The following is a 14,289-nucleotide window of genomic DNA, read 5'->3' on the forward strand; positions in this document are numbered from 1 at the left end:
GCAGCACATTATTATCTGAACTTCTAGTGCATTGCCCCTAACCAGTTGCACTTGGTACAGGTGAATCAAATGGACATTATGTTTTGAGCTAACACACTCATTCAAGTAAACGCCCCTTCCAATTTTACTTCTCATTTAAAATTTCCACTCCTTCTTCCACGGTTTGCATTGCTATGTGGGTGCAGTTAGCTAAGTTGAGCGAGTCGGCAAGATCACATACTTATTATGTGTTCAGCAAAAAAAGTCTGGGCACACCACCAGTAAGTTTAGCGCCATGGGACAGCATTTCTACACCTCTTCATTTTGACCAGTACACCGAAACGTGTACTGATGGGGCTGTCAGTGATGTTCAATTGATTATATGCCCCTAGGTGGTGGCGTCTGTATCCCACGGAGGTACCCTCTCACTAATCCCACCAGTCTTTGTTGTTGAATGTTTTCTATTAAAACTGGTTTTCCATCAGTTTTGCTTGACTGTCGTTTGCTGGCTTTAATCGCATTCTGTGAAAACCCTCAAAGGAACGTGAGGTTGCCAATTTACTTGCACCGGTTCACACCACGGCAGCTTGTCATCTTGTCATCTTGTCAGCTTTTCAGTTTGCAAGGGTAAACCTAGCTTGCCTAGTTAGCATTGCCTAGTTGCCTAGTTCACGGTTGGGAGGCTAGTCGTTGTTGTGTCTGCCATGTAACTATATCTAACTGTGATTAGAGGTAACCATAATTAGCTTTAACCGTGATTAAGGCTGCTTGTGTGACATGGGTGTGTTCAGGAAGGAACGAACACAAGGTCAATGTGACCATTGCTGATCTTGATTAAATTAATTCTCTATCCGCAGGTTTTAGGCCCATAACATTTGTTTGTAGTTAGTTTTGTGAAAAAAAAAGCGTTCGCTTAAAGAGATCTGCAAATATACAAAAACGCAGAATTCCTGGGCCACACTATTTACTCATCAAAGAACGAGTTAGATACAATCAATGGCGTTGCCAGGGTGTAGCACACCAGGCCTATGCCCCCCCCCCCCCTACCCCCTCTTCTCAATCTTTTTTTTTTCCGCCATGGCATACAGAGACCAACTCAGCCCAGTGGCCACATCATACACTCAAGGCGACCACATCACATGCGAGTCGCAGACAGAAAGTGGGTCGTAACCAAATCTCTGCAATCCAATCAGTACCTGGATGCATCCGGTGAATACAGATCTTGTGTGGATCCCAGATTCCGATTTCTCGCCACGGCATTGGTGACACATACTGCACATTATAAATAAAAGAAAAAAAAGAGGAAGGCAAAACTAAGAACAGATGCAGTGGAGATCTGTGGGTACAGTTCTATTCTGATTCTAACATCTGAGATTTTGTTGCCGTTTGTTAACGAAACCTTGACCTTAACTATACTTACTAGTACATGATGTTAAAATTAACAATAAAATTGCCAAAAACCTTTGGCCAGTTGATAGAAGCTTTAAATTAGCTGCCTTCATGTAGAGTAGCCATGTTTGCACCCGGTTCGTGCTCAGTTGTGTTGCAACTGGAACCGGCTGCTTCCTAGTCGGCCTCTAACTACACTACGTCCAGTTGATTCCAGCTACACACATTAACCAATGAATCCTGTTGAAATACAACCGTTTCGTACGATTTGGCTATGGTGGTATGGTATGAAAAAACTTTGTTTAGGTCCGTCTGGGTGTAAACTAGAACGTAGCGGGCCGCCTCCACGTCAAGACAGCTAGGCCTACCCTCTCCGTCATGTTGTGGGCCCGTTGGACTGCCATAGCTGCGTCCTTGAATCCCTACAGTGTAATGCAGCATCCCACTTGGACAATGTAACATTTTCAACCCGTAATGCAGGGCACCGCCAGAGCATATGATCTAAGCTGGCAAAATCTGAGCAGAGCAGGTATGTGTTTGACGTCTGAATTTTGTGCACGAGTGTGGGACTGGGATATGCCCCGACCTGCAGGAGTCTGAGCATCAATGCCTGAGGCCTGTTCAGTTTACTGTGCGGTGGCGGTTACTTTCGCTTCCTAAAATAAAAGTTTTTAGTCAGTTCCTTGCGTGATTTCGCTATGTCAACGTGAAACTGCGCCTTTGTAGTGAGTTCGGATTCTGCCTCTTTTGTGTTGGTACGTGTTCTCTTTTTTCAATGAGGTAATGCTTAAAAGACTCCTAAGCCACCCTGAGGTTGCCGTTTAGTTTTATTTATTTATTTATTTATTTATTAGAATACCCTCAGGGCCCGTAGGGCATTACAGAGGGGGTGGGTACAACATATATAACACACAAGAAAAAAATACAAAATAAAGAAACAAGTATCAGATGCGCAAATCAGGAAGGCAACATAAGTCAACTAAAAATGTATAAGAATTCAAGCACATACAAGACAAAGATAGATAATGGAAACTGCGTATAGTTACAAGCATTGCTGAGAAATTGCAGTCTTGAATAACAAAGGGTCTGTTATTGATACAACGGAAGAGAGAAGGTGGTTCCAATCAGCGGCTGTTTTCGGTAAGAAGGCTGCTGAAAAGAATTTGGTGCGGCAAAACGGAATGGCAACCTTATGCTGATGATCAATGCGCAAATAATGATATAGTTGTTCACCTTTCTGCATATTCATAAAAATTTTTCGATACTGGGCAGTAATAGCGGATGTACATGCGTTCGATGATACAAAAGACCGCCCTTGCTCATTTCGCTCTTTCCTTTGCTCGTCTCTCTTCCTGGCCAAGTGTTCCATTCTCAGCGCGCGAGGTGGATGAGCAGCAAGTGCACGTACCTGTGAGCGGATGAACGGGTGTGTTTGCTGACGAGCAAATGACATGTTGAAGTCACGGCGAACATTGGGGGCATGAGGAACCGCGAAAGGTATGGAGAGGAGAAGGGGTTGTTTCTTGGAATTTCTGAAGCGGCCGGGAGTCATAGTGCTTGTACGTTTGGCATTGTTGATCATGGCGGCTATGAGTGCGTTCCCTTAATATGTGGTACCATGCGTATGTGGTAACAATATTAATTTTGAAGGGTTTAGCGTCCCAAAACAAGGATGCGCTTATGAAAGACGCTGTAGTGGAGGGCTCCGGAAATTTCGACCATCAGCGCCTAAATCTAAGCACACGGGCCTAAAATATTTTCACCTCCATCGAAAATGCGGCTGCCGGGACTGAAATTCAATCCTGTGCCCTGTGAGTCAGCAGCCGAATGCCTTAGCCACTGGACCAGCGTGGCGGGTGTGTGCGTTCACTAAACGCTAAAAAATATTGGAGGTGGTCTCTGGGCACATTTAGTTCCGCCAAGGTAGTCTAGTGGCTAAGGTACTCGACTGCTGACCCGCAGGTCGCGGGATCGAATCCCGGCTGCGGCGGCTGCATTTCCGATGGAGGCGGAAATGTTGTAGGCCCGTGTGCTCAGATTTGGGTGCACGTTAAGAACCCCAGGTGATCGAAATTCCCGGAGCCCTCCACTACGGCGTCTCTCATAATCAAATGGTACTTTTGGGACGTTAAACCCCACATATCAATCAATCGATCGTCAGCTAGGGGAACTTTTAGGGGACACTTGGTTTAGATTGACAAACTGCACTCTAAGAACTCGAATGCCAGATGTCTCACTATCATAAGTTCATTATTGGTGGAGAAAATCGTGGCTGAAGCTTCGTGCTTAAATTCCGCGCCGAACTCTCCGCGCGTCATGTCAAAAAGTATTTTTTCGTAAATTCGCGACATTGGCTTGGTGAAGTATTCTGAAACTTCGTATGCTAGGGCACACACAGATGACTATGTACTTCGCTTTTTATCGATTGGGAGCTGTTTAGGACTCGGTAGACGACTACAACATCTATGACGTCGCGATGTTTGGTGCGGGAATCTCAAGGTGGTGTTTCCGCCCACATTTTCGTTTAGCGTGTATTCTCGCTTTGCGCAGATCCACGTACACGTGGCGGGACACCTGCAAGCGGACACTTGCAAGCGCTACAGCATAGTCGCAATAGAGTTACTGTAAGAGATAAGTGCCATAAAAACGGCAGTGATAGGGCTACGCAGTGCAAAGTTATTCAGCGTAGAGATATCAAAATACACTGAAATGGATGCTTACACTCAACTCAATTTTCGCGGGCTCGCCTTACTGCGTTTCCCTCACCCTCTGACGTCGAAACGCTGCCCAATGACCGTACAGGAAGCTCGCGTGACATATCACCTGTTACGTCGAGGACGCCGTTGCGATGGTATAACAAACAAGCGGAGGGTGAAGGAGCGTCGCCGATTCGCCCATTCTTCCGCACCCCCTTCTTGTGCGCGGCAGGTGACCCCCCACGTGCGTTTGCGGCAGGGTGGGGTGGGCAGGAGGCGCCCCTATGGTGTTTTCGGGATTCTGCTAATGCGCGAAAAAAAAAATTCGCTCTTTAGTGTGTATCAGCTCTAGAATTATTTACTGTTCTCTTTTGCGAGCGATTATAAGCACTAAAATTGTCCACCGACCGCAGTCTCCGATGCGGAAGACGCTTGCCACCTGCGCCACCTGGCCTCTGTCTCCCCAGCAGGCGGCGTTCACCGTATCGCGCGGGGAATCGCGGAGCGTGAAGTTGAGCACGCTGCGCTCCTCGTTGCCGCTGCTGCGTCCCCACGAAGCTGTGTGTGGACGAAAAAGGAAGAATGAAATGAGCAATTCACGCAGATCGTGACAGCTCGCATAATAGTTACTGCGCATGCGCGAACAAGTTGGTTTTCATACGAACATCTTAGACCGCAATGAGGACAGATATATAAGGTGGGCTAGACGCTTTGTTAACACAGACATACAACGTTGGACATTGTCTCGATCTTGCTTTGCCTATCGCGGCCTCTCGATCCTTACCCCCCCCCCCCCCCTCCCCTTGCATTCTTGTAAACCTTCTAGCCTCTATACTTGTAGTGTCCTGTTTCGCAGAAGTTCCGGAGTCGTCTTCGTTGGTTGTGAGCACGGAGGAAGTAAAGTTGTGAGCGAAAGATCGCCATCTTGTCCGTGACACAGACAAATCGAGAAAGATGAGAATTAAATGAGTCATGAAATTTTCAGGCCCCAGTGACAATAGACCATTTGCAGATATCTGCGAGGCGGCTTTTCTGCAAAGTTGTTTTCCAATCAAAAGGGAAAATAAAAAGAACTCTCGTGCCCAGACTGATTTTCTTGCTCACTGTGCTTTTACCGCTCCTATTCAGTGAAGGCACGCGAGTGCGACAAAACGACTGTGCAGTTGTCCCACCTCGAGCGAACCCTCAAATCGCACTGCAGGCGAGACACCTGTACGTCGTTCTTGAAGAAGGGAGTGGCGGGAGGCAGGAACACGAGCGAGAAAAGCAGGTGTGGCAGCTTGGGCTAGTTGGTATGGCATGACGATAGTTATAGCGCGAGAACAAAACGACGACACAGAGACAAGAAGGACACGAAAGACACGAGCGCTCGTGTCTTTCGTGTCCTTCTTGTCTCTGTGTCGTCGTTTTGTTCTCGCGCTATAACTGCGTGGCAGGCAGGTGTTTCACCACAGAGCCACAAGATTTGTTGAAACAGCCTTGAAAAACAAAAAACAAAAAAGAACACTATATACATGTCGCTTGGTGGCAGCAGTCAAATGCGTCATGTATTGCGTGGCAGAAGCGTGTAATGGCGCCAGGCGTCAAAAGTTGTGAACTCAACCACGATCATGGGTGTTCTGAAGCCCACCCACAGTGCTAAAACGCTCTTATCATCAGTAACAGAAGCATCAACGAAGTTAACGGCTGCGTAGGTTCTCCTGTTGGTCTACGGGTGGTCATTTCGCTAATTCGCAAAAGGAATAATTATGGCGTAGTGGTCAATTTACAACTGTGCTTGTAGAGGCATAATCATTGAAGGGGCCAATTTCACCTGCACAGTCGTTCGTTTCTTGACCGTAAGGTTCAGGCATTCACCGAGAACCCAAAGCATGCAGGCTAGCCCTTCAGAAGGCAACGTGCACGAGGCCCGATAGCGCAATCGCGACCTAGGCGAGGCTCAAGATCTGCTGGTAGTTATAGCGCGAAAACAAAACGACTGTTTTGTTCTGGGTTTCGGTGTCGGATTGACATGTGAGGATGCCAGGGAGCGCCGCTCTGGCATCTAAGAACTATCGGTTAAGAAGAAAGTGAAAGAAACGGAGACTGACATGTGGAGAATGGGCATGATTAAGAAGTCCGCACTAGAAATCTATCGAACTTTTAAGCAGGAAATTGCCAAGGAAAGGATCTATGATAATACTCGGGGTAGTTCTCTACTGTTTGAGGCCAGGACGGGAGTACTGCGAACCAAGACATATCGGGCCAAATACGAAGGGGTAGACACAGTATGCAGTGCGTGTGGAGAGGAAGAAGAAACTGCCGAACACTTGATAATGTTCTGTAAAGGGCTTCACCCTATAGTTCAGGATGATGGCGCAGAGTTTTTCAAAGCACTGGGGTTTAGGACCGGGAGGGCAAAATAAACTTTAAGCGGGTAGACTTAACTAGAAGGAGGTTATCTGATTGGTGGCTAAAGTCAAGGCACGAGTGAAAATTAAACTCTCCACTGCAAAGTACGAATCCTCAAACTCACTTTTTAAGAAAAAAAAAATATAGTTTTTGGTTCATTAGGTATTACGGCTTGGTGGCGCTAGCCACCGCCCGATCTAAAGGGTACAGCCATATCCATCCAGATGTCAAGGCGACTGTAAAATAAAGGAGTGTGTGTTGGGTAACCGTGGAATGCGGTTGTTGTACTTTTCCTTCGGCGTTTCGCGCCAACCCGCGTCTTCGGGCTGGTCGGTGTCCTCGCCGGCCGCGTACGTCTCCGTCGGCCGTCGTCTTCTTCTGCTTCGTCGGGACCAGCCAGCTCCCAACACAGCAATGGCGACGAGGACCTGTAAAAACCCATTTCGTTCTCCGTGTTCGTCTTTTTCTTGCTTCTAATGGACCTACCCGGCTAACCCTAGACGCTCTTTGTTCTCAGCAAGGTGGCTCCTGCGTGCTGCGTCGCTTCATTCCTTCTTCATTCAGCTACGCCGCCTCTGTCGTCTTCTTCAAACAGTGAACTGGTGTCATTTTCTTCTCGACTACACCTCTCCATTCTCCTTACTTGAAATGGCGTCTCCTATTCCACCTCCCCTATCTCTTCATTCGCCCGGAGACCCGCCACTTCCGTAGGCGGACTGGAAATTGGTGTTTCAGGCCTACGCAGACGCGGTCGTGGAGGACGCCAGCAAGCCCGAGCGTCGCAAGGCCCTGCTGCTCAACGCGTTGGGCCCTGCCGGGTTAAAGCTCTTCTATACTTTGGAAGCCACCAACGCGTCGCCGACGCCAGCGTCGGGCGATGCCTTCAAGAATGCTGTTGCTCTTTTCGATGAGCATTTTAAAGATGTTTCGTGCGAGATAATGTTTCGTGCGATTATCTCGCACGCGTGAAATTCCAAGAAAGGCGACAATTGCCTGGTGAGCCAGTCGCCGAGTTCATTGCTTCTCTTCGAACGCTCGCCGCGTCGTGCGGCTTCGGCGCGCTCGAGGACGATATGATCCGCCATCAGCTTTTCACCGGTGTAACCTCGCAAAACGTCCGCTGCCGCATGCTTTAAAAGGGCTCCTCGATTTCATTATCCGAAGCCCTCTCGATTGCGCGAGAGGACGAGCTTATTCGCTCCCAGTTGGAGCAATTCGCTCCGCATTCAGTGCAGCACCTTTCTGATGCGGGGGGCCAAGGCGGCGGCTCTTCGTTTCACGGGACGCGTCAACATGGCGGCCCTTCATCTTCGTCTCGGCGCGGCGGCCAACATGGCGGCCCCTCTGCGTCACGGGGGCGAGGAAGCCGACAATATGGCGACCCCATTCCGCCAAATTCTGGTTTTCAGGAACAGCACCGAGCTCCTAATTCGCGTTCGCAATTTTCTTCTCCAAGCGCAACCGCGCATTGCTTTCGTTGTGGATCGGCTCGGCATTTAGCCAATTTTGCGCAGTGTCCCGCGAGAAACCGCACTTGTCTTGCGTGCGGAAAAATCGGACATTTTCAGTCCGTATGCAATTCCCGTCCAGCAAATCTTCCGGAACCAGTTTCTTCGTCCGCTCCTTCGAGCACTGCACAAACCAATACGGTCACTGTTTTAAATGTGGATGGCCTCCACACTACGTCCGAGCCCAGCATCGTAGTTTCAGTGGGCCATGTGCCCTTGTCATTTCTCGTGGACACTGGTGCCTCAGTCTCTTTAATCAGTGCCGCTGACTTTCACAGTAATTTTTCCAACATTCGGCTTTTGCCTTCATACGTCGTTCTACGAACATATTCCAAGGAAACGATTGATAATTTAGGTCATTTTACAGCTCAGGTCTCCTATCGCAGTCGCACTGCTTCCATTACTTTTTATGTAACTGCCAATGGCAGCTCGCTTTTGGGACGTGATGCCATCAGGGCTTTGTCCATCAACATCGACGGTACGTCTATGACGTGTGCTCAAGTCGACGTCCAAGATGATCTTCCGGCCAACGCGCCTTCTGAATTCCACCACCTGTTCACCCGTGAACTGGGTTGTGTGCGCGGTTTTGTGCATAAAGTGATGCGTCGACCAGGTGTGTGCCCTGTGCGTGCCAAGCTGCGCCGCATTCCTCTTCTTCTCTGTGAGCAAGTCTCTGCGGAACTGTCTCGCCTTCAAGCCAGCGGAATCATCGAGCCTGTCTCTGCTTCCGACTGGGTTTCTCCACTGGTCGTCGTCAAGGAAAAAGATGGATCCCTTCGACTATGCGTCGACTTACGAGAACCGAACAAGGCAATCGTCGTAGACGGTTTTCCACTTCCTCACATTGAAGAACTGCTTCATCAGCTCTCCGGAGCGGTATGTTTCTCCAAGCTGGACCTCGCGTCCGCTTATCACCAAGTTGAACTTTCTGAGTGCAGTAGAGACTTAACCACATTTGTATCGCGCGAAGGCTTGTTTCGGTTTCGCCGCGTGTTTCGAGCTTGCATCTGCCCCTGCAGTGTTTCAGAAAATGTCAATTATTCTTAAGGGTTGTAATGGCGCCCTTTGTTACTTGGATGACATTTTGGTGTGGGGACGTACTCGCGAAGAGCACGATGCTAACTTGCATACTGTTCTCAACGGCATCAGTGAATGTGGTGTGAAACTTAATAACTGCATTTTTTCTGTGAATGAGTTACGATTTCTAGGACATAATGTCAGTTCCCGCGGCTTGACACCTGTTGAATCTAAAGTTCAGGCCATTGTCAATGCCCCACGGCCTACGGATGTTAAAACCTTGCAATCTTTTTTAGGTCTTGTTGGTTATTATGCCAAGTTTGTTCCTCACTATGCTGATGTTGTTGAACCACTGCGTACTCTACTTTGTCAAGCACAGCCTTTTAACTGGTCAGCTGAAGCTGAGCAGAGCTTCATTCAAGTTAAGTCAATACTGGCCTCAAAGCCAGCTGTTAGTATTTTCAATGAGAAGCTTCCCATCGTCATCACGACGAATGCGTCCGATGTAGGACTGAGAGCAGTGTTTCAACAACTCGGAGATGATCAGCTGATCGCTATTGCTTTTGCATCTCGTACATTGACCCCTGCTGAACGCAGATATTCAGTAGGAGAGCGTGAAGCTCTCGCTTGTGTTTTTGCCTGTGAGAAATGGCATGTTTACTTGTGGGGCCGGCACTTCACATTACGTACAGATCACCAAGCACTAGATGCTCTTCTTTCTGCAGGATCCGAAGGCCGCCGCCCCATTCGCATTTCCCGTTGGTGTGCCAAACTCATGTATTATAATTTCAGTGTTCAATATTGTAAGGGTTCTAATAACAAGGTTGCTGATGCACTGTTGCGCCTTCCTCTTCAGATACCGGTTACTGAAGAGCGGGATGAGGAAGTTGTTTCATTAGTTACATCCTGCATTACTAAAGCTGAGCTTCAGGCAGCTACAGCTGCAGATTCCACTTTGTCTCAAGATATTAAATATTTACGTGAAGGATGGCCTTCCAAAGGTGCTCTTGCTTCTGAATTCTTGCCTTACTTCGCAGTCCGGCAGGAACTGTCTTGTGTCGAGGACTTGCTTTTCCGCGATGAACGCGTGATTCCCCCTGCTTCTTTCCGTAACAAGCTAATACAGCTTGCCCATGAGGCCCATCCAGGCATTGTCCGCACCAAGCAATCTCCAAGACAGGTACTGGTGGCCAGCCTTAGACAAGCAGGTCGAGCATGCAGTTTACAACTGCCATATGTCAGGCAGCTGACAAGTCTGCCAAACCTGCATTTTCTCCGTTGCACCCAGTCCAGTGGCCTGATCGGCCTTGGCAGAAATTCGGCATGGACATCATCGGTCCTTTGCATAATGTTCCACAAAATGCCCGGTTCATTGTTTCTCTCATCGACTACCATTCCAAATGGCCAGAAATTTGTTTCACACATACGGTTACTTCTGAGGTCATCATTGAATTTCTGTCTTCAATCTTCAGCCGGGAATGGTTTCCTAATGCCATAGTTACGGACAGTGGTCCACAGTTTCAGTCCCAACATTTCGAGGCTTTTCTTTCACAACGAGGAATTCAGCACTTGAGGTAGTCAGTTTTCTATTCCCAATCAAATGGCCAAATCGAGCGCTTTAATCGCGTTCTGAAGGAACTTATCCAGATCGCCCAATTAGAGCACCGCCCCAAGCAAGTCTTGACTGAATGTTTAGCTTCGTACAGGTTCACACCACAAGGCACCACTGGAGTGTCTCCTGCTCAACTTCTCCACGGTAGGCAACCGCGAGTTGCTCTTGACATAGTCTCTTTGCCTCGTAACATAGCAGTGTCTTCTCCTGATCAAATTCGTACCAGGGTTTTTTTCTCGTCAACAAGCAATGAAAAAGTATGTCGACACCCGTCGAGGTGCAAAGCAGCCCAAAGTTCGCACTGGCGATCTAGTCAAGGTTCGTGTGCCAGGCAAGCGCCCCAAGTATCAGGGTCCTTACAAAGTCTTGGGCCAGGTTAGCCCTACTTCTTTTCGCTTAAGTGATGGTAACATCTGGAATGCTTCGCGCCTTGTTATTTTTCATACGGATTCGCCTTCAACACCTAAAAGTCTTCCACGTTCCGTCCACGCCTTTCAACTACGCATCAGACTGTTACATGTGGCCTCCATGTACAGGCATTTCTTCTTCAAGTGGGGAGGAGTTACCAGTCGGTTTTGCTGGTTCAAGTACACCAAGTCATACGGTTCACTTCGAACCTTCAAATACGGCTGAGACCGTTGAACCGGACTTCGGTCCGCAAAATTCTTCCGAAGCTCATGCTGCGAGCTCTGATGACACCGCAAATTTTAACGCTCGTTCAGAGCCTTCACAATCTTCCACTGATCTTGATGTGTCACATCAGAGCAGAAGTGACCAAGGTGCAGAGACACCAGATTCTACACCCAAAAGGGCCCGCCCTAAGCGGAAGCGGCAGAAGCCCCGTCGGTTCGAAGACTATGTGATGTAGAACTCTTGTTCCGAACAGTTGTGTACATTTTTTTTTGTTTTTCAGTGCATTTTCAGGACTCGTAGTGAGTTCGGTGTGCCGTGCTCCGAATTTTCATGTGTTCAACATACATACCTTGTATATACTTTTGTATCGATCATGTATAAATATAAACAGTGGATAGGTGAACTTTTTTCGAGGAGGGGATGGTTGTTGTGTTCTGGGTTTCGGATTGACATGTGAGGATGCCGGGGGGCGCCGCTCTGGCATCTAGGATTTCAAGGCGACTGTAAAATAAAGAAGTGTGTGTTGGGTAACCGTGGAGTGCGGTTGTTGTACTTTTCCTTCGGCGTTTCGCGCCAACCCGCGTGTTCGGGCTGGTCGGCGTCCCCTCCGGCCGCGTACGTCTCCGTCGGCCGTCTTCTCCTTCTGCTTCGTCGGGACCAGCCAGCCCGCAACACAGCAACGACGACAGAGACAAGGACACGAGCGCTCGTGTCCTTCTTGTCTCTGTGTCGTCGTTTTGTTCTCGCGCTATAACTATCGTCATGCCATACCAACTAGCCCAAGCTGCCACACTTCAAGATCTGCGCATGTTTGTTTCACGGTGTCACTTGTTTTTTCCACAGTCAGTAAACCAGTTAGTAGTTCGCGGCCGATATGCTTCGTGTCTGCCCTAAACAATTGACTCGGAGGCGCTGCGACAGATCTTCGCCCCTCTTCACCACCCATGAAGGAGAAACCTTGCACAAGCTTGCCCTAGTGAAGCCATGCTTGTCGCTGCAGCATAGAAAAATGTTTACCAGGGGAGAGGGACATTCTCCTTGCCCCCAGGTTCCGACGCCCATGTAGGCAGGGAACTTACACTAAACACTTGCTGGAATGTGCAATGTGGGGTGACATTCCTGCATTGTGAATAGAAAAAAAGGCAACAAATTCCAGGGAGATGGAAGCTTAAAGAAATGAAAAACTCGCAAAAAGCTGTGTGTGGTGGTAGTGGTTAGACGAGGAAGAAGACACCTATAATTTCTGCAGCCCAGTTGGGAGCACGGCGCACGTGCCTGCGGTATGTCCCTGAAGCCGACATTTGTAGCAGCTGCACCTGCTTTCATTGTGTGTTGCCCTTCCCTCCTTTTATGTTTGGTTTGAAGGATAGGGTAAAGAAATCAGTTGCAGCTTTGAAGACAAGTACGTCCAGCTTCCAAACCTCGGCGCCATCGACACGTCTCGCTCAGGATATTTTTTTCGTTCCTGCAGTGCGTTTTGCAAGGCGTGCTCCCGGCCCTTCGCTGAAAAGCATTCTTGCGAGAAAGCCAACTTCAACTTGCAGGTGTTTCCAAAGTGTCCACTACCCCTGGTTTTCTGCGCTGGGCGTTCTAGTAAATGTTTGCGCAACATCACAATTATACAGTACTGGCGGCCACGGTGACGTCAATGCAAATTGTGCGCACACCAAATTATAGAGGATATATGTTTGCAGCATGAACAGCAGCCCATTACTTACCCGAGTTGACAGCGATAGATCGAACAGCCTGCTTGGCGATAACAACGCCGATCACGGTAACCTTAGTTGCGTTAGGATCCAGCCTATCTATGGACGTTCGGTTGAGGACAGCGTCGCGTTCCATTTGCGTCAAAGCGATAGCACCGGCGGTCGACGGAAACATGGCAGTAGTTCGAGAGATCGACACTGCGTTGGTTAGGAAGTAGAACTACTTCTGCGCTGCAAGTTCTCGCCGTGTCAAGTAGCTTTTTGCGTTATAAACGGGGAAGCCAGACGTGCGCACGTCAGGCGTATTCGACTTTGCTTGTCGTCTGCTCTCTCTAACGATATTCGTTTACGTTAGAAATCAACAGCTAGATGCGACGTAAAAGTCGATGTTAATAAACTTCACTCATGTTACTGAAACGTTGGCGATGTAAAACGAATGTCGCATTTTTCGTCTGCCACGTTCGCCATCGTCTTCTCTCGAAGACAAAGCGAGATGAGAAGAATGAGTTTTGACCTATTTAAACTTATATATATATTTATTAGAAAAGAGGCAAGAGTTCGTTTTATTATCGGCTACAAATTTCGCGCTAATAATAAATGGCATGTTTTTTCCTCCGAGATTTCCTTCGGCGACAAATATGCGACGAGTATATCTCAGAGGCCATACAAACTACAACCACAGCAACTACTGCTACAACTTTGTGGTTTGGTCACTAGGTGGCCTAGTTGGGCAAACTGGTATGGAAACTTGTTTCATCTAGGGACCTTAAACGGGTACACGGAGGAAGGAAAGGTGAACTGGTAGGTGTTCTGTGGTTGGGCTAGGTACTTGATGTCATCCGTGGCTCCCTAGGATCGTGTTGTGGATCTTGCCAAGCCTGCCGTTCCGGGCAGATGCGCTTTTGGCTCCCACGGCCTGGTCGGAGCCCGCGAGCCACGGGTCAATCACGGTAGAAGGCTGTCTGAGCAGAGAGCGGCCAGTTTGTGGCCCATACTGAACCCCACGTAAGAGTAAGCAACGTCGTATAACCCCCTTTTGAAGCGCGTCGCGATAGCGTTAGCAACGTCGACTTTGTAAACTAGAGAGCGGCGTCGTTACGACGAGTGTCGGTGGCGTGTTAAATCATGCAGCGGGGAGGCCAGCGCGGTCGAGGGGGTCCAAGCCGGGGCCAAGGCCGGGGCCCAGCCCGGGGAAGAGGACGTGAACGAGGTGATAATCTTTTCGTTTCTTGTTTCTCGAAGCGAACGAGTCTCGTCAAATATGGACGACGTGGCTTAATGTCCGCCGCTCCCGCGGCGTCTTACGACAACAAGCGCTTGCGGGTGCTTTTAGCAGCGCACTTGTGGCACTCGTGCAG

At 48.7% G+C, this 14,289-nt stretch overlaps 2 protein-coding genes across 5 annotated transcripts in view; one reads left to right on the forward strand and one right to left on the reverse strand.

The window, feature by feature from the left end:
* hdm (meiosis specific with OB domains hold'em) overlaps positions 1-13,406 on the reverse strand; it is a 37,270-nt gene extending 23,864 nt beyond the window's left edge. Inside the window, exons 1-3 of the mRNA XM_075868610.1 lie at positions 12,944-13,406; positions 4,473-4,622; positions 1,176-1,251 (exon numbers count right to left, since the gene is read on the reverse strand). Of these exons, the coding sequence (XP_075724725.1) occupies positions 1,176-1,251; positions 4,473-4,622; positions 12,944-13,106 (389 nt within the window). The 5' untranslated portion in view covers positions 13,107-13,406. The remainder of the gene's footprint in view (positions 1-1,175; positions 1,252-4,472; positions 4,623-12,943) is intronic.
* A 378-nt stretch (positions 13,407-13,784) lies between these two features.
* The window catches only part of LOC119180178 (protein argonaute-2), a 36,889-nt gene continuing 36,384 nt past the window's right edge, over positions 13,785-14,289 (forward strand). For 2 of the 4 annotated variants that reach the window (XM_075868612.1, XM_037431319.2), the window contains exon 1: positions 13,785-14,141. Coding sequence is in view for 1 of the 4 variants with exons in the window: in XM_037431319.2 (XP_037287216.2) it covers positions 14,057-14,141 (85 nt within the window). In the remaining 3 variants the exon portion in view is untranslated. The remainder of the gene's footprint in view (positions 14,142-14,289) is intronic. The other 2 variants (XM_075868611.1, XM_075868613.1) reach the window with 2 other exon arrangements.

This window comes from Rhipicephalus microplus, chromosome 7 (assembly GCF_043290135.1).
Source record: "Rhipicephalus microplus isolate Deutch F79 chromosome 7, USDA_Rmic, whole genome shotgun sequence".
Classification (NCBI taxonomy): Eukaryota; Metazoa; Arthropoda; class Arachnida; order Ixodida; family Ixodidae; genus Rhipicephalus; species Rhipicephalus microplus.